The 21,575-nt window shown below is 40.6% G+C and overlaps 1 protein-coding gene across 1 annotated transcript in view; it reads right to left on the bottom strand.

The window, feature by feature from the left end:
* The window catches only part of rngtt (RNA guanylyltransferase and 5'-phosphatase), an 86,812-nt gene that overhangs the window by 33,768 nt on the left and 31,469 nt on the right, over positions 1 to 21,575 (bottom strand). The window contains exons 11-12 of the mRNA XM_058056207.2: positions 18,813 to 18,977; positions 3,334 to 3,402 (exon numbers count right to left, since the gene is read on the bottom strand). Of these exons, the coding sequence (XP_057912190.2) occupies positions 3,334 to 3,402; positions 18,813 to 18,977 (234 nt within the window). The remainder of the gene's footprint in view (positions 1 to 3,333; positions 3,403 to 18,812; positions 18,978 to 21,575) is intronic.

The raw sequence follows: 21,575 nt of genomic DNA, 5'->3' as shown, positions 1-21,575 counted from the left end.
GAGACACATCAGACATGAATGCACATGTCTTTTATTAAGGATTAAATCAAAAATATTATACAGTTATGAAGGGAGCGTTACTTTTTTCCAAATCTGAATCAAAGTTTATGAGTCTGCATAATGTGGGACTGTGAAATCAAATATTTGATACTGATATAACCAAAATACAAAACGTGTGGGACAGATATCCACAGAGCTTTCAACATCTCTTCTCTATTCATGAGATTTGATCCATCATATTCACTGAAGCAACAGTGAAAAACATGACCTCAAATCAATGGCTGGCAACATAAAAACTCCACTAGGGTTCTAAATCCAAAAGCAATTTCTGCTTTAGATTGTGTGTAGTTTGGAAATTCAATATGGTCGATGAAAAAAAGCAACGCTTGTTTCAGCTGCAGGCCTTTCTAGAAAACACAGTGGAGGAAACGGACATGTACAGTGCTTGTTTATGCATACATAAGAAGAATGTGCCTCACTGTAAATGGTATAGTGGCAGTGGTATAAACAGAACTGAATTGGACATCAGATTAATAACATTGAAACAGCTTTTATAATTAAAGATAAACACTGGGGTGAAAATTAAATGCATCTGCACAAAGATTCAATTTGGACCATCGGAAACAAATAATACAATGCTAACCAAGGTTCCACTATACTTTCTCCCATATAGTGCATTGAAGACAGCGGTTTTGAGGAGAGCGTGAATGTTGTCTTGAATGAGCTGCTGGTGATGTTTTTTAAAGAGATGTTCAACATTTACAGGAATGAAATAAAAGATAATGCAATGTCCAGAAAAAAAACAACACACGCGGCGTCAAAATTGACATGCAAATGTTTCAGATTTTGATGCTTTGCATTGTGAGAAGCTATCACGAGCCATGCAAATATTGCTTGATAAAAGAACATTAAAGAAAACAAATGTTATTAAAGAAGGTTCCAGGAATATACATGATCCAATCCAGTGATGTATTGAGAAGCAGGTGCTCGCGAGCAGGTGTTCTCTATCTGACAAAGCAGAACATTAGATATCCCAGTGGAGAACATCCTGTTGCCGCTTCATTTCTCCTCACCACATTTGCTCACGTGCTACTAATGATTTTCATGTGAACATCTCCATGGCCAGGCCGAGAAAAAAAAAGGTGTACTACTATTTGGTTGGACTGCCTTCCACAAGCATTTGTTTCTGTCCAAAGGTTCCAAAACACCATCAACATCCATCCATCTGTCTTCTATGCCGCTTATCCTCACTATTATCACATACTACAGTATTAATTGTCCCTGTACCCTAGAAAGCGCCCATGAATGATACGGGAAAATGCCGAAGTGATACTGTGTCAAAGCCCAGGGCAGTGATACTGATAAAATATAGACTTTAACCATGTCCAGTATCAGCCCCCGTAGCTGTCCACTCAGAGCGCGCTGCTCTGGTATCGTGCCCGTGAAACATCCAATCAGAGAACAGCACACGAGTGCTTAGTGCCTAGTGCTTCTCCAGTCACCAAAAAACCCAAACTTGATTAATGGAACTTTAATTGTCAGACATTGATAAGATAAGACTGTTGATAAAATATTATAGTTGAAATATTTTTGCAATTATTGTGTTTACACTGTTTAGATATAATACATGTAATAAACTGAACATTTTCTGGAAACAAAATGGTCTTTTGATTAAATAGTACGTGATAATAAGCTCATGATTAAATAGTATGTGATAATAAGATCATCACATGGTTTGTCTGGTATCAGGCCCAGTATCATGTCCCTGCGTGCTAGTATCAGATCTGATACTGACACTTGGGGGCACGATACCTGGCCTGATACCAGACAAACCATGTGATAACCTATAATTATCACATACTACAGTATTAATTGGCCCTGTACCCTAGAAAGCGCCCATGAATGATACGGGAAAATGCCGAAATGATACTGTGTCAAAGCCCAGGGCAGTGATACTGATAAAATATAGAGTTTAACCATGTCCAGTATCAGCCCCCGTAGCTGTCCACTCAGAGCACGCTGCTCTGGTATTGTGCCCGTGAAACAACCAATCAGAGAACAGCAAACGATCGTGAACACACAGCGTTTGTTTAGCTGCCGTCTGTGCTCTGTCAACATGTCAGCGGTTAAATAGTAAATAGTATAGTAAATATTAGTGTAATAGTAAATATTAAATAGTACGTGATAATAAGCTCATGATTAAATAGTATGTGATAAGATCATCACATGGTTTGTCTGGTATCAGGCCAGGTATCATGCCCCAAAGTGTCAGTATCAGACCGAAGGTCAAGGTCGATAACCTATAAGGGTCACAGGTATGCTGGAGCCTATCCCGGCTGTCTTTAAGAGTTGGGGTACACCCTGGACTGGTCACCAGCCAATCATCCAACCACTCACATTCATACTTATGAACAATTTGCAGTCGCCAATTAACCTAGCATGTTTTTGGAATGTGGGAGGAAATCAGAGTACCCCAGAAACCGGGGAGAATATGCCAACTCCACACAGAGATGCCAAGTGAAGAGTCAACCCCAGGTTTTCCTGATTGTGCTAACCACTTGTCCACCGTGCAGCCAAACACCAACATTTTTAAGTAATTATTAACACACGTCGTCTAGGTATTACTGTTTTCAGAGGATTAGCGACCTGGTGTATTCTAAAGTAATGTGGGTACGGATGGAGGAGAACAGCTATGATGGGCCATCTACTCATGGTGCTTACAATGTCCAGGTAGACTTTACAATATGATCTTTATCCTTAACTACAGCTGTGCCATTTTGGGAGAAATTGCATATGAATGCTTGCAAAACTGACGCTAAAATTGTAAAACGTAATATCTTTAATGTAAGTGTGACATCATTATTCTTGCTCATAGTCCAATAAAATAAATAAAAATATCATACAGGAGGCATTTGGAGTAGCGACCACTGCGTCCTGTAGGGGTGGGGGCGTGCTTAAGTTGGAAGGTGCAAGCCAGATAGCAACAGATATACTTATATACCCAAACTCACCAGGGGGTGATCAGGCTTTTACAACAAAGCATCACAACTTTTCCTGGAGAAGGAAAGGAGGCTTTGTGTACTTTATACACAGATGAAATGTAAAGGTTTTGCCACTTTCTCCTTTGGACAGAGCAAAAAAAAAACTCCAAAGTGCCTCACCAGCCGTGAACCTCACCACAAGTCACCGGTGTGGAGCAAAAACAGTAGCTCCAGCAGGTATTGCAAAAAAGGTGATCTTAGTGCAGCCACTCACTGAAAATAATCTGCAATACTTGTAGCCACAGACTTGTGACAGATCATGATCCCAAACAAAGAAAAGAGGCTTACTTACCCCACATGGCTGGAAAATAAGGCCATCGACTTCATGGCTGACCTGGGATGTGAAACTGCCTTCCAGAAGCTGAAATACAAAAACAATCAAGTTAGAATATACTATAAATATAACATGGATTTGCAAAATCAACAATAACTTTTCATAGTGCTAAAAACATCTGTCCCCGTACAAGTTTCGGATGTACTGAACGCGTACAGAGGATTTGACCTGTGAGTCTATAGCAGGGGTCTCAAACACGCGGCCCATGTGGCCCACAGGACACTAGTTTGAGGCCCCCGCCTTGATATGAAAGTTTAATGTTAGTGCGGCCGGCGCAAGTTTGATATGGATGCTGTATGGTATCATGTACCCAGAAAAAATTATTATGTTTGATTAATGTTCATGTTAAAGGTTAAATAACTGTTAATAGTTATCCTCCCTATCCATGTGGAAGTGGTAAGTTTTTGGCTTTTTTAAGTTTAAAGCAAATAACTTGAAGGCTACCGTTTAGGTCGCTAGCTCTCTAGTTTGCAAGTTAGCATGTGTCTCAAGACCCTGCAGTTGCGCAATATGTTGTAAATAAAGAGTATAAATGTGACGAGAGGTTATATTTTTTACTTCTAATTGAATGATTTTCTTTATTCTTGATTTGTTTATTTTTCATCTAATTTTGTGCAGAAAAATAAAAATTAAGATATTTGAGAACAGTGGAATGTTTTATCAGCGCTTTTATTGTAGAAAATCGGAACCAAAGCACTGAAAAAGTTTGTAGATTTTTCTGTTTTTAATAAATGTGTTTTTTTTTTTTTGGTTTGTTTGTTTTTTTGGAAAATCTGATGTGGCCCAGTCTCACCCAGACCCTAGCTCCAGTGGCCACCAAGTAAATTGAGTTTGAGACCCCTGGCCTATAGGGTTCTAATAACTAATCTCTGTAAATGAGGGAATGTGTTTCATGGCTTCCATTAGCACCATGTGCCGAAGTGGTAGCGGAGAAAGGGAAAGTGCGTATTACCACATTAGCAGCCTCAGGGAAAGCATGGCTTTTGTTCAGGAAAAGCACATTATATGCAACACCAAGCATAAAAACAGCATATTGTTACAAAACTACAGGAAAGATCATAAAGACGTCTTATAAGAGTGAATACCGGGGAAAAAGTAGTACACAAACACAGCTTCAAAGCACAGTTGACCAACTTTCATGTCGGCGATTCGATTCGGAACGATTTGATAAGACTATTAACCTCGCTGTTGAGTTGTATTAAAATGTCATGTGATCAAGATTAGACCATTCTGACAACATGGGGGGTGGCTAAATCACATTTTTTCTAAGATTTCTGTTCTAAAAAGCCTATTTTGATACAGAAAAATCATCGTAAGAATTTCAAATGACGCGTATTAATGTACTGTTGTTGCACATTACCATGTTTATTTGCTTATCTGAGTGTTTTAGCATGTTTCTTTGGGTGGGAAAAAGGTGCTTTGTCGGGATTGCTATTAGTATGATGAGGAGCCTGATGGTGCTGCAAGGGAGATAGAAAATCAATCCACAACTGTATCATATGCCTTGGAAAAGGCTCAGCTGTAATGTGATCCAAAATAGCCAATATAATATACGATCGCACATAACTGCACAAGGCAGCTCGTGATGAAAGCCCTTCAAAGGGCAAACACTAAATGCAGAATGATGAAACTACTGAAAAAGACTATTATAAAGCAAATTGTACATTCTCACTCAAGCTTACAGTCATACTTATCTGTGAGGATATTGGAAATCTCTATGCTCAAGCAGAGGGTATCACGGTTTAGGCAACCAGGAAATTGCCTTGATCAATAAAGAAATGCATTAGTGCATATTGTGCAAGGAATCGGGTATCATCCCTAAGCTATCATGATGGAGTCAAGTAGAAAGAAACTATAGATGGACACCTCTGCTAATACAACACATATTTAACCAGCAAACCAACTAGTGTCATCTCTGCACTCTAGCCATTATTGTGCACAGTGCTCTCCATGTCCAGGTACTCCCAACATAATTTCACATTCATGCCTTGTACTTCAAATATTGAAATTGACTCAACTGATATAAAGTGGTTGCTTTATCAATGCGATAATGCCATCCAGAGGCCTGCACAGGTTCAGTTTTACAGCCCCTGCACAGCAACAACCAGATCTGATTTGTTTATCTGTGATTATCTACAACTCAAACCTCGTCTATCAAAAACCAAACCTGTAAAGACCCTTTGAATCCTGCAGCTTAAACAATGATGCAGCTAATTTACGGCTAAAAGAACGTTTTGAACCTGTTTCAATCTGACAAAGCTTAAGTAAGTTTGATTAAGTGTAGAACTACAGCTTCAGCTGTGGAATTTCAGATTTAGATGTTCCTTAAAACAGGCTTTTCTTGAAAAAATCTTAAAAAATAATCTTAAATTACGTAAATAAGTCTTGTTTACAATACACCAAAATACAAAAACACATACTGATCATAAAACGTTTTCTTTGCACTCAAGAACTTAAAGACTGAATAATGAATTGGATATTCAGGATGGGGGGGGAAGAATATCACATTAACATAAATTAATCAGGCTTTTCAAGTGGATGATGCAAAAAAAATTGTTACACGAGCAAAATAATCTTAAATTACGTAAATAAGTCTTATTTACAATATACCAAAATACAAAAACACATACTAATCATAAAACGTTTTCAACTGTATGATGCAAAAAAAATTGTTACACGAGCAAAATCTTAAATTACGTAAATAAGTTGTTTACAATACACCAAAATACAAAAACACATACTAATCATAAAACGTTTTCTTTGCACTCAATAACTTAAAGACTGAATAATGAATTGGAAATTCAGGATGGGGGGGTAAGAATATCACATTAACATAAATTAATCAGCATCTCTCCACTTATTGTACAACTCTGACATTTCAATCAGGAAGCACGGAGTCATTGAGAAAGCATGTGACTTTCATCTGACAACACTTGTAATGCAGGAAAGGACAGATCGTCATCCATCCTGTCCAGACCGAGTAACAACCTCACTCCGAGCATCACAGATCATGACATAATGTAACCAGGAATGAAGATTGGAATGTGAAAATTAAGACAATTAAGACAAAAAGTTACATCCAATTCTGCTACCTCGGACTGCTCGTCACATTCACTTTAAAAAAACTGTGTACAAGTTGTAAATAAAGCAGAAAAACATCGGTGTTCTTGAAAGGGATGAATGAGTCACAACTGATCACACAAAAAGTTGACAATCATACCGACACAGAGAAGGCAGAGAGCCAGACTAAAAAGAAACACTGCCTTTATGTGGGAACGGCATGTGGGCGGTAAGATCTAGGAGTTCCATTTCACTTCTCTTGCCATCTTAGCACACCCACCACTATCGTTGAGTACAGTGAACCTTGGATGGAGAGAAGAGCAGAAACAAGACTTCCACTCAAACACCCACCTTCTCTCAGGAAGTACCTTGGAGCGATTAAATGGAAAAGTCGTGGGGCGGTGGGGGACCTGCGTTCAGGTTTAAGCTGTTTGGTAAGCAAACACAAAGCAGTGCCTGGTAGGTACCTGTAGGCAAGGTTGAAGGAAAACAAAGCCCCATTTAGGAATCACGCTTCCACGGCACAAAATCAAACACTAAGGCTGTGTTCACGGTTGTGGTGTGCACTTTGCTTCCTATTCCCGGTGGTATTTTTGTCATGGAACCAAAGGCTGCGCTGTGAAGAGTTGATTGGGCAGTTTTAACGAGACAACGTTCGAACATTGGTTAAAAATGACATTAACATTCAATCCAATCCAATGCAAGTCATGCACGCTTTTATTTCATCACGTCTGGACTACTGTAATGCACTTTACTCTGGAATTAGCCAAAAGTCTCTCTCCCGCTTACAGTTCGTGCAGAACTCTGCGGCACGGCTTTTAACAGGAACCAAAAATGGGGAGCACATCACCCCAATTCTGGCCTCCCTGCATTGGTTGCCTGCTCGTTTTAGGATTGATTTTAAGATTTTATTGTTTGTTTTTAAGGCGTTGAATGGGCTGGCCCCCAAATACATCTCAGACCTCATCCAAATTTACTCTCCAGCGCGGTCACTGAGGTCTGAGGGCCAGCTCCAACTTGTGGTGCCTAAGACGAGACTTAAGACCAGGGGGGACCCGAGCCTTTTCTGTGGTTGGGCCCAAACTATGGAACTCTCTGCCTTCCCAAGCAAAAAAGGCCCCCAATATCGAAAGCTTTAAGTGTCGTCTTAAAACCCACTTTTATTCTCTGGCTTTTAACTCGGAGTGAGTCGTATGGTCCTGTGTCTTTTAGTTCTTTCCTTTTATTTTAATTGGTTTTATTTTTTATACTTGTATTGCTTTGTTTCTTGTTTTTAATATTTTAATATCTATTTTACTATTTTATTTCTTAAATGATCTTTTAGTTTTGGATTATTACTTTTTAATTTTACTAGTCTGTGCAGCACTTTGGAAACTCTGTTTATAAAATGTGCTATATAAATAAAGTGGATTGGATTGGAACATTGGTTTAAAAATGCATGACAATGTATTGTAATAATTTTTACAATTTTATTTGGAATGCATTGCACTCTTCTGCACTGTGTGTACGTAAGTGCCCCCGCCTCTACCCACCAAGACAGACTACATGACTAACAAAAGGGCTCACTCCGTTCATTCCCTTGTTCTATGTAACAAGGCACCAAGGTACTAAAACACACGTAATATAGTGAGGCATGTATTGTATGATTAGTAGTACACATAGGACATTTTTTCTGAACAATAAATCATGCCATTGACACAAGAGGTCATTTTTATATTTTGTTATATGTAATAGCTTAGATTTAACCAAACTCCTCACGAGGGGTTGCGGGCATGCTGGAGCCTATCCCAGGCAGGGTACACCCTGGACTGATTGCCAGCCAGACAAACAACCATTTACACCACATACAACTAGGAGGCCCGGATGCATATTCTCCGCATGCGTGGCTTTTCTCCGGGGACTCCGGTGTCCTCCTACATTCCCAAAACATGCATGTTAAGTGAAACTGACTCATCTAAAATCTACTTTTAAAGAGCACCATAGTGTCACTCACACAGACACAAAGAGAGAGTGTACAGTGGAACGCATCTTATCTTATATATTTGTCATTTCTGTATGCTTTTTGCTGTCATTTTAACTAGAACTGCAACAATTAATCGATGATAAATCTTTTATGTGGTATTTCGTTGTTTTTTCTGATTTCAGCCTCTCAAATGTGAATCTTTTAATTTAAATCGTCCATGACAGCAGACCTATTATCTATTATCTTTGACTATGGAGAACGGTCAACATTTTTGCCTCTTTTCTGAACGCTTTGTGTTTGGTTCGTATTGATAGGGCCTACATGATTATTCGATGAACTAATTCGCTACTAAAGACCTATTGATACGTTTCTTTCAACCAGACCGCTCGCTCCCAAAGACAATTTACAAGTCTTTTATGTTTTGTTTTGTTTTTAGGACGGATGAACAGGTAAAGTCCATGTTTCTTGTTTGGGGTTAATTCACCAATGATGACATTATGTATGCCGTTCACCTCCAATGCTTGTCCGGATTTGAAGAGCCAATCAAAGTCGGATCATTCCATAAAACATTCTTACATGAAGAGTGCAATGCAAGATGCCCACAGTAACAACGTTGAGGCCTTATTTTCTGCACGGCACTGACAAGATGCACTTTCCATTCCTCGGGTCCTCCTGCTGCCCATTCATCTTCTGTTCTGGGGAGGCTTGTGTGTGTGGGGGGGGGTTGAATCAAAGACAGAAAGGATGGATTGATATTCCAGTCAGACTACAGTGCTGTTGTTGCCGAGGATCCTCTCCAGCTTTAAGGTGAATGGCACTGTGAATTCAGCGTATTGTCTGTTCAATAAAAAGCCCACATCACAGACTGCACACGGAGCTGCCAAACCACTGGCTGGTCTGGGGAGTTGGACTCAGTTATGCCGTCTGTAGACGTTAAGATATTTCTTTTGATAAATCAAGGTAGTTCCATAACAAATGGGTGCAATAGTGTCTGGCACACCCAATTTTAGTGGCGGAAAACAGAGACATGTATATTGGGACGAATAAATCAGCAATGGATCGTGTTAAAGTAGAGCAATGGTGTGAAATTGAACTGTGGATGAAGAATAACCGACTGTAAAACGGCCTGGGTAGAAATATTTCAACCTGTGAAACTCCAAAGTTGCCATCACTTGAAGAATCGTTCTGAAATTAGAAATGCATGCTGGGGCTCTGCCGGAACATATTTTAATAGTTTCAGTCTTCATTTGCTATTTAAAAAAACGCAAGTGAGAGTTTAGTGCACAATCCAACATGACTGAAAAATCACATATTTGTAGCACCTTTTCACTTAGCATAGTGGCGATGTGACTATATGCTCAGTATGTGCAACACGGTACGAGCTTGTACAAATGTTCCCATGTTGTACTCGAGTCCTGTAGGTGGCAGTAATGCACATTACAATGAAAAAGCCCCGGTGCTGTAGGAACATACGTAGGAAAATACTTCACTTGGAGATGACAAGGTCTAACATCAAATCCTGAAAACTAGTGGTTTTTTTTTTAATAGGGCTGTCAATCGATTAAAATATTTGATCATGATTAATCACATTTGTTGTCCACAGTTAACTCAGAATTAATCACATTTAATCGCAAATATACATTTTAATGTATAAGCTAGTATTTTATGTAAACTATCGGCCATTGTTTAAAACAATACAGTCAGCAAGCTTATTTTTGTATTTCTGTTTTTCTTTATTATTAGCATATTGTACCCACTTATTTCACCTCTTATTTGCTCCCAAATGCTGATACTACATGGGAATGCATAAAAGTAAGATTTGATGACTTTGAGTGCTAATGTGCATAACCTCTCTGAAAAACAAAGTCCACCAAGCGGTGGACTGATGTTTGATGATTCCTGCCATAGTTTAATACATTCCTTCATTTTCTCCCGCTTATCCTCACGAGGATCGCGGGGGTGCTGGAGCCTATCCCAGCTGTCTTCGGGCGAGAGGCGGGGTACACCCTGGACTGGTGGCCAGCCAATCACAGGGCACATATAGACAAACAACCATTCCCACTCACATTCATACCTATGCCAATTAACCTAGCATGTAGGAGGAAAGCAGAGTACCTGCAGAAAACCCACGCATGCACAGGGAGAACATACAAACTACACACAGAGATGGCCGAGGGTGGAATTGAACTCGGGTCTCCGAGCTGCGAGGCCTGTGTGCTAACCACTCATTTGCCGTGCAGCCCTAGTTTCATACAATACATCATAAATAGGATCAATCACATCACTATAATGTATGCATGTTTTACCGATAAATCTTCTCCTAGCTAGTTTGATGCTAAATTATTAATGCTTACCAGTAAGGATAAGCGGCATAGAAAATATATTGATGGATAGTTTGTGCTGATAAACTGCATGTGAATTATGAACTCTAAAATACATGAACTGAGTTCTAAACACTCAAAATTAGCCTATTGAAAGCAACAGGATTTTTAGTATTTACCTTTATTTACCTGTGTGGACTCTGTCTCTGGACTCTTGTTCTGACCAAACAAAAACCTTGTGGTGACATGCCAACATCAGAAACCATACAACACGTGCCAGGCTGAGCCAATACACACGTTTTTCCTTTGAAGGACATCCGTGCATGCATCCTTTGTTGCATACTTTCAGTCATTAATTCATTACCTGTCTACAATCTTACAATCACAGCTCAGCTGGAGCCTACCAAAGCTGACTGCAGGCAAGAGGCAAGGTACCCTCACAGGGCACATACAGACAAACATTCACACCTCCAGAGTCTCCAATCAGCCTAACATGTGGAGTACCCGGAATAAAGCTTGCTGCATGATGATATTTCCTTTTGTGAGTGGGTGCAGATATTGGATTCAGGTGAAAAGGAGCAGTTTGTTGACACAGACGGGAAGGTTGTGCCCCAGGTCTTACTTTTCCATCTGAAAGAGCTGAAGACTTGACAGCAGAGGTGTGAGGTCAGTGCGCCACAAGGAACCTTCAGACAGACAGCATTCAGGTAATGAGACACACCAGTGAGGGGCTGTCACTACTGCCTTGTAGCCTCGTCACTACAAACTACCAGCTTTGGCAGAGTCAAAAAGAGGACTTCGACTCACTGGTGACAAAATAATAGTAACAACACTGTCACGGAAGGGAAACAAGAACTATGGCGAGGTGCAAACTTTGTCCCAAACAAACCCTGGCCAACATTGATTTTGCTCCTTTGCATCCTGAATAAAACGATCGGTCAAAATGTGTTCACCTCCATCAAACACATTCAACTGCAATGAGATCTGATTAAATTTGTTAATCATCATTGCCGTGCCAGCCACTACAATTGACGTGAAAAATAATAGAGAGGTTAAAAGTAAACCATAAAAGAAAACCTCCCCATGTATGGGCCCAAAGATGAATGAATGTTCATTCATTTATTTACTACCACTTTTTCCTCACAAGGGTGGCGGGGGTGCTGGAGCCTATCCCAGCTGTCTTCGGGCGAGAGGCAGAGTACACCCTGGACTGGTCGCCAGCCAATCACAGGGCACATATAGACAAACAACCATTCACACTCACATTCATACCTATGGACAAATTTTGAGTCGCCAAGGAAACCGGAGTACCCAGAGAAAACCCACGCATGCACAGGGAGAACATGCAAACTCCACACAGAGATGGCTGAGGGTGGAATTGAACCCTGGTCTCCGCCATGCCGCCCATGAATGAATGTATATGTATTTATTTTGTTGTTCTATTCCTCAATCGCTGTGCACAACAGGGTGAATATTTGTCAAAACATGGCCGGTGTTGTTATTTTTCTGACAAATCCACCAAGGTTTGACCCAATAAGTCAGATTTACTTGAAATTTCTCACACAGCTCAATGTGTTCTACAAAACATCCACTAGACCTTTAACGTGTTTCGCCCATCCAACCATCTTCTACTGCTTATCCGAGGTCAAGTCGCGGGGGCAGCAGCCCAAGCAGGGAGGCCTAGACTTCCCTCTCCCCGGCCACTTCGTTCAACTCCTCCCGCGGATCCTGAGGCATTCCCAGGCCAGTTGGGAGTCATAGTCTCTCCAACGTGTCCTGGGTCTTCCCTGAGGCCTTCTACTGGTTGGACATGGGAGGCGTCCAAGAGGCATCCTAACCAGATGCCCAAGACACATCATCTGGCTCCTCTCAATGCGGAGAAGTCGCGGTTCTACTCCGAGTCTCTCGTGGATTACAGTACAACTCACTTTATCTCCAAGTTCCAATCAGTATAAAATTCAGTACCCACCTTTCGGGAAATGACAAGCACATGTACAAGATTGATTGAAAAACATGGCCGTCCTCACCAAAAATATCTTTGCAGGGGAACGGTCGGGACTTGGCAACTAACCATGAGTCAATCAAAATTTGGCGAATTATAAAACTACTACAATAATGCTAGTAATGCATGAATACTAGCATGTTGTCAAAATAATCCAACAAATTAGGATACAATGAACACACATGAACAATATACGTGCAATAGTGACAACCAACCCATTTGACTATTAATGCTGAACCATAAGAAGAAAATGGTTCATAAGACATGGAAATGAGAAATAACAACAAAACTTTTAACATGAATCCGTCAAATAATCCCACTATTGTAGTTGTAAAGTGCATGTCCTCCATTCTTTCATTCGGAAGGAAGTCAATACTTGGAGCCTATATTGTATTCAGTAGAAAAACTCAGCCTTTATCTCAGGCAGCGCAATACGGTTTAAACTTTATAGGAGTGCAATCTTAGGTGCCTATTCTAAAAGCTCTCTCGTTTGGAAAAAGCAGTTCCAGATAAGATCTGCTACTTTCTCACCAAGGACTCTAAATGGACTCCTGGGAAGAGCTCGCACCATAAGAGCCAATATCAAATGGGGTCATTTAATGTCAGGATTTGTATTTTTTTTTTTCGTTATTCCTATTTCATTAAACATGATAAATGAAACACATTAATTAACACCATGCATGGGGGTGTTTCCAATAACAATTGCACTGTTATTAAACCCAAATGCACCATCAGTCTTATTTGATCACTTACTCAAACAGATAATATCTTGATGAACTTTTCTGTAAGACGAAAACCATTTTCCGTTGATGAAAAATCAGGGGAGAGATATTATGAGTCATTAGAAAATTTGCGGCTGCAGTTATCAAGTACAAAACCTGATTGAGGGTGTCATAAATGTCTGAAGAATTTAAAATGGCAAAAGATGCTTTCATAATTATAGAACAGTAGCTAGAACATTAATATTTTGCAATGGTAGATGACATGTAATCGGAAAAGATAATATACTGTAGCTTTGAAAACATACAATTTATTGGCCAAAATACCAAAAAAGTTACTTTTGATACATATAGAATACAGAATACTAACAATTTAAACCAAATTATGTGGAAATGTTTCATAGCTTTCGAGTTTGAGACCATCCTTTATCAAGCTCCTTGGTACATCCTGCACCAAATGTGTGTTTATTTTAACTTCTTTGTGCTAATGAAGTGTCCTTGTTATGTTGGAATAAAGAGTACTTTGTGTGAATAAAGCCACATAAAAGCCATTTTAATGAGCTGAATACTAGCAACAGATGTGCTGCAAGTGATAGTGGCAGCACAGCTACCCAATAAACTGGGGACAATCAAAATATTTGCCAGGGTTTAGCAGCGAGCATTATGGTTGTATGAGCGTCTGTCCGGCAAAACAACACAAGTAGTTAGGCTATAAATGACAAACATTTTCACACACTAGCAGTTTCTGGCAAAAGCAGGTTTTATGAGACACTACCTGGTCCGTCGGGTGCCAAGCTGATACCATATGGGTGATGCAAAGCAGGGTTGATCATTCATCGGTTGTCAAGTGCAAAAACGCTCAATCGAGCTGAGCCAAGTCAGTATCCTTCAATTGTACGATGGCACATCAAGATTCAGTCGCCAAAATACGCAGACTTTGGGAGGCCTCTCAAAGACTCACAGTGGAACTTTTCCCAAATGATAAAACAGGACGCAAACAACGGAACAAACATCACCAACCTGGTCCTCTCAAAATTTTAAGACCAGTTGAAAAACTGGATGAATTTTAATTTTGCACTAGCCACTTATACATGGACCCAAATATTCAAATTGCATTCTGTTTATTTGCTCAAACGGAAAGAATTTAACCTTTGTATACATCTCATTCCGTAAGAAAAGTGGTAATCCAAATGAACATACAATCGGTTTCAAAGGGGTGGAATATTCCTTTCCCCAATCCAATTGAGGTATCTTCTACTTGCTCAAATGGAAAGTTGTCAGGGTGCGTTCTTCTTCTTCTGTTTTTATTGGCGGTTGGCAAGCAGCTTTAGATGTGTATTACCGCCACCTTCTGAACAGGAGTGTGGAACAGAATCTAAATCCTTCTATACTGTTAAAAAAAGAAAACATATATCTGTATAAAACATGTCCCGAGTTTAATTGTAAAATATTAAGAGGCTGCACAGCGGACGAGTGATTAGTGCGCAGGCCTCACAGCTCAGAGACCCAAGTTTAAGTCCACCCTCAGCCATCTCTGTGTGGAGTTTGCATGTTCTCCCTGTGCATGCGTGGGTTTCCTCCGGGTACTCCGGTTTCCTCCCACATTCCAAAAACATGCTAGGTTAATTGGCCACTCCAAATTGTCCATAGGTATGAATGTGAGTGTGAATGGTTGTTTGTCTATATGTGCCCTGTGATTGGCTGGCCACCAGTCCAGGGTGTACCCCGCCTCTCACCCGAAGACAGCTGGGATAGGCTCCAGCACCCCTTGTGAGGCTAAGCGGTAGAAAATGAATGAATGAATATTAGCAAAATGGAATTTGGTCTTTTCACAGTTTTAAAAACGGAGGCGAGCAATCAGCACTGGACTACTACTGTTTTTGATCCAAACCAAACATAATTTCAAAACTAAACGGCCCAAAAACTTGCAATACGGAGTTATTCCAACAAGTGAAAGAAAAACTCGGGGAAGCCGTTATCACGTGATGTTGATGTTTACGTTTTACTGCACATGCCCCAGTGACTATTCTGTTTGATTATAGCAGCGCATGTCAACCAGAGATTGGAAGTCATTGGAAGGCTATTGTTGGAGGAGGGACCCATGCAGGGTGTACCTCGCCTCTTGTCCAAAGTTAGCCGGGATAGGCTCCACAGTCTGGCTAAGATTTTGACTTGTGAAAGCCGTGGTCTTAAACTTTGATCAGCTGATGAACAGCCTATTTCACTGCAGTGGCTGTTTGCTCCATTTTTTTTGTCTCACTCCCATTTCTTCTTTTTGAAGATCTATTTAAAAACCCCCTAAGAGCCAACAATGCAAAATGTAAATTCTTCTTTTATTTTGATCAGGAGTGTATGTGTATATTCTCTTAGCCAATTCCATTCAAAACATTGAAAATATATACACGACACTGCTTTGAAAATGTGCAAAGCCTGGATGCAAAAAGGCTTTGGAAGCTAAATGGGTGAGTGGCGGAAAGAAAAAGAATAAAACGGACACATTTGAAAGGGAAATGAGGACTTATTGTGCAAGTGCTATGAAAGACACCAACCTAGCAACAAAGACTCCAGCCTGTGACTGAAATGCTTCTGCAATAGGAATAAGGAATGTGTGGTCAATGTATTATAAAGTGAAGGATTGTGCTACTATGAATGAGCGCCAGACCCCGCTGCCATATTCTGCGTAACAGAGATACGGCTGTATGAGGAGCAGATGTTCACTGACCAAAACAACAGAACAGGCAGAAACCAACGACTTGAACTATCCTAATCACCATCCCAAAGGCAGGACAGATAAAGAAGATAAATAAAAACATCAGTTGAAACTCCTTAAATATCAACTTTGGTTTAGGCGCAAGTGCACGACAACTGCAAAAGACTTTATTAAATGTAGAACTTATGCTGTCATGCAAACATAAATAGTGTTTTTGCCAGATTAATGCATGCTGATGTTATCTTGGTCACTCTTGATAGTCCATGTGCTGAATTATAGCCATCCATCCATCAATGACATGTTACTACCATAACTTTTACATTGTATTTTTGATTTCATTCATTAACTATAACAGCCAAACACAAGACAACATTTTGTCCCCTATAAAACAAGCATGTTTTATAGGACTGTAGTGGCGCCTGCAGCTTAATTTGACACATCACAATTAAGACACATCTGAGTACCCCCCCCCCCCCCCCCCAAAAAAAGTGACATAAAATGTGCCGTCTTCATTTGGGGGTCTAGAGATTCACACTGTACTGGGTGTGGGGGGGGTCATTTCAATGCAGACCTACCAACATGTACAAATTTATAGATTTATAGTACTCAACATGCAATGTGACTGTTGAATATGCTTGCATACTCTCCATTTTGTTGTTGACATGTGGGGCATGACAGAAAATAAGTTGAGAAGCACTGCTGTACATGCAAACCAAACCATTTCTGCACGAAAAGTCGGAGCTTTTCGACCCGTCACACACACACACACAAGTGACTTACAAATAGGATAATAATAGGCTAATCATTTTTTATTGAAATGTCATTTGGTGACTTTTTTGGACATAATTAGGTGTGTACTAGATTCACTTACGATATCAGTCTTGTAGTGGAACTTGACAACCTTTCATTCAGTAAGTAGTTTATTTGAACGACACTAGAAACTACAACAGTATGTAACTCAATCATAAACTAATTTGTATTGCAGCGGAACTTGCAACTGAAGAACCAGGGAGCATTCAGATCCCAAAATGAAATAAATAACCCCAGTATTATCTGGAGTAGTCCACTCTTCTGTTAGTAAGATGCTCTCCTTGCCTGAACCCTCTAAAGCGTCAAAGTTTTCCAGAGAAAGTTTAGCAGTATAGCCACCACAGTCTCAAGTGCTCAGAGAGTCAAGAATCTGTCTTCATCTCTCGGACCAAAAGGCCAACAACAATTTTATCCTGCAATCAAATGCCACCAGCACATTCTTGTAGACCTGAAAGGTTTCAGATATTCTCCTTTCTGGGGAGAAAAAAAAAACCCATACAACTTCACCAGACGTATTGATTTAACAAGCATCATCTCCAAAAAGGAAAGCAGTCATGTCCTCCATGATATTTCGACAGGGTTACTCTGGGCGAGCGGATTAGTCTGCTAACCATTTAGTATGCTGATGAAGGAACTGGACATGCATTTTTAAGGTCAAAGCCAGTACAGTCCTCCCATCCTTAATTGCTCTTGTAATAGCATTACAACAAGTCAACAAGGCACCCTCGGGTCAAATTGTAAAACAGAAAGGACAAAAATGATGTATCAATGTTCCCATTGCTTTGATCTAATGAGTGATGTCAAACTATCTTTATGCTGGCAAAGAAACGATCAGCTGAAGTCATGCACGATGTTCCGATCGGGATTTTATGCAGCTGATTCCCTCTTCTGTGCCCGGAAGGATATATACAATGTCAGTGTGAACAACACGCCACAGATCATCCGGAGCCCGATTCAGCCCTGCACACAACAAAAGTTCCTCTTGCACTAAAAGTTCTTCATAGCACTCCCAAATCCTTACTGAGGCGGTACTCATCCCCAAATTTTGCCCACACTCCCAAGTACAGCGGGTCGGGACCGGGGGCTTTATAGCCGCTGCCTGACGGAAGATCACATCGCGAGCCTCAAACTCAACATTCAAAGCCCCCACAGACTTGTGGATTTTTCCACTTTTCTGACCTATGAATGTAGTCAGAATGTTGTATTCCCATGTTATACAATGCCAAAGTTTCAAATAATGTGGTTTGTGCATTTAGAAGTGAGCCTTGAAGACTGCCCCTTTGTGATGTGACAGAGGTGCGGGACTTCCTTATATGGGCGTGGCTGTAAGCCAGATAACCACACCCTGCCAAAGTGTTCGGGCCCAAATGCTGCACCAATCTGAGCTTTTTAAAGCGCTACCCCAGTGAGACATTTTTGAGGCACGTTTGGGCAGGGTGCACTCTCACAAAGACTGGACGTCCCACACACGGCCGACATGCTTATTCTGAATGCTGCAGCCTGGGCGGAGCTGACTGGTGAAGGGGATCTGCATTTTAAAGTAAATATGGGCTAATGTCGATACCGGAGCACCCCTAATGATCACAAGCACCTAAAATGATATACAAATACTGTACTTCTGGGTTTTGGTACTTGTACAGGTTAGCATACAGCCATGCAAAGCCCAAATCATCCACGGATTGGTGATGAGTGTACGCTGCTGACTAAACTCCCTCAAAAGAAGAAACCTCTATTTCTTCCACCCATCAATTTTCATCTGCCCCAAACACAAAACACTATATTTTAATAGATATAAACATTTTAACACATGCACATTAGTGCGATATGAATCAAGAAATTAGAAACGATTTACCTTGCGTGATGCGTGAATGTCGAAGAACGGCTTATTCCGGACGCTGAACGGCTCTCTCGTCTTGTCAATCTGTCCCGTCTTCATCTTTTCCATTCGCGGGGAAATGATCTCCTTTTCGATGCATAACAACCGGATATTGAAGTCACAATGGCCCACGGGTTGACCCTAAAACACACGATGACAACGTGAGCGAAGATATATACGCAGTGAAATAGCCATTTTATGAACACCTTGACACAATTACTGCAGGATGTGAACTGCAAATACATGTTGGGGAAAAAGTATAGCACATTTATTTCTTATTGGTTCATTGGTATATATAAAAAAAACTTGACATCCAATAAGCCTGTTATATTATTAACATCCAATAAACACAGCAAGATGCAATCAATGTTGCTTGGTTACTATGACAACACCTCCCTTGCAGTAATCACTGGATACACATGACTCTACCTGCTAAGCACCAGCAACCTGAGCCATCTCTATTTGTCCTGATTCAAATCATATTGCTAGAGCTCCATCTATACATACTTATGCAGTAAAATAATGTTAAAAATTATGCAACACATATTAAACCAGCTATGTATACAACTACAACATCAAGTCTGTTGCAACTTCCTTCATTGGCTTTATGCAAGATTCTGATTAAAATGCCTTCACATCTTGTTGAAAATGTACAAGATGACAAGGCCCCGGTCCAATCATGTATATGCGATCCTCATTTGGTCCCACTCAAATAGATTAGATCTATCAAAACAACAAATAATTGATTGATCACGTTTTTCATGATGTCATGTTTTATATGCACAGTATGTACTTCTTCCTAAGTAAGTGTGTGTTTAAAAAAAGCCCCAATGTAAATAAAGCTGCCCCCACCTACAATGTGTACGGATCAATCACCACCAATCTATGTCAAGACAGAGCAGGAGCAGGTATGTGGCGACTTGGTTGGTTAGTATTCTGCTTGGGAGCCGAAGAAACCCAAGAGCGTTCCGAGGGGAAATATAGGCTACAAGAGGAGGAAAAGGTTTTTTCTTGACAGTGCATGAGGTGGTGGGAGTGCAGTGGCCAGTTAGAATTACATCTTATGAGGTAATAAGATGAGAATGAATGTACAGTGGATCCCTGTACATTAGCAATTCAACATTCAAAGCCCCACAGACTTGTGGATTTTCCACTTTTCTGACCTATGAATGTAGTCAGAATGTTGTATTCCCATCTTATACAATGCCAAAGTTTCAAATAATGTGGTTTGTGCATTTAGAAGTGAGCCCTGAAGACTGCCCCTTTGTGATGTGACAGAGGTGCGGGACTTCCTTATATGGGCGTGGCTGTAAGCCAGATAAGCTCTCTGCCCTCCCCCAAGCGCTGCTACTCTGGTTACAAAACAAGCTCAGGCAGACGTTATTGTATTTGATGATTCCCAGCAAGAGAAAAATATTTTCTTCTGCCAGTGGCATTTCACACAGGACTGTTTTTGTGTACATGCAGGTGAAATGTCCGTCAAACTGTACCCTCTCATCGGGAAAGGTGCATTAATTTCGGACATGCTGTGCGTCCAGGCAGCACCCTCATGTCCGGCTTCTGAGCTCCACCGCACCAACGGCGCCTTTGGCAAAGTGTGTCCGACAATGAGCGCTCTTCCTCAAGCAGGCAGGCAGCTCATGATCTGCCAATAGCTCCTAAACTTTTTCAATTTATTATCAACTCCTATATCCGCTATATTAGAAAGTGGGGTTCGCTCGTAGTTATGGAGGACACTCTTGGCGTTGAGTGGGCGGGCCGTGTGTGGAATAAATTAAAACAGACCGTTTTGGCGGAAAGCACAAATATAAACACAGCTGGAATAGGTACAGATTTAGAAAGATCTAAAAAGTTTTCTGTGCGGGTTATTGTGTGGAGCTGCTCTATAGGAGTCCACAACTCAATACAAAGGGTCAAAATATGAATAAATATGTGCTAATATAGGTAAAATGTACAGCATAAATGTACCATTCATTCATTCATTTTCTACCGCTTATCCTCATGAGGGTCACGGGGGTGCTGGAGCCTATCCCAGCTGTCTTTGGGTGAGAGGCGGGGTACACCCTGGACTGGTGGCCAGCCAATCACAGGGCACATATAGACAAACAACCATTCACACTCACATTCATACCTATGGACAATTTTGGAGTCGCCAATTAACCTAGCATGTTTTTGGAATGTGGGAAGAAACCAGAGTCCCCAGAGAAAAACATGCAAACTCCACACAGAGATGGCTGCGTGCTAACCACACCACGCCGTGCAGCCCATAAATGTACCACTGTTAGAAAATAGTAGTCGTAGTAGTATTAAAGATACTAGTAAAGTATAAAAACAGATGTGTTAAATATGCTGTAGATAAAAAGAAAATGCAATATCACACTTTGGAAGCTCCTGTGTAAATACTACATTCCAGTTCTAATGTGGAAATTTTGCGGGATCTCTTCGTAAAATAGGCTGCAAATCATTCTGGGAGGAAAAGCTGGTATCATGTCCCACACATTTAGCACCATCTGTCAGTTGTGTCACAGGGACAGTGCAAGATGTAAGTGTGGATGATTCAAGGTATGTGCTTTCCACGACTGAGAAAGACCAAAAAAAAAAAAAAAAAAACAGCTGACAAGCATCAAACATTAGATTGTGAGGTTTGCTTTGAATAATTGATATCCGTAACCTTAAAATAGAACAAAGCCCTATGGCCACTGGGAAAACCCAAGAATAAACATATAGATAAAAACCTTA

This window comes from Doryrhamphus excisus, linkage group LG19 (assembly GCF_037039965.1).
Source record: "Doryrhamphus excisus strain RoL-2023G ecotype Guam linkage group LG19, RoL_Dexc_Guam_v1.1, whole genome shotgun sequence".
Lineage (NCBI taxonomy): Eukaryota > Metazoa > Chordata > Actinopteri > Syngnathiformes > Syngnathidae > Doryrhamphus > Doryrhamphus excisus.
This window is presented reverse-complemented; position numbering and strand designations above follow the sequence as displayed.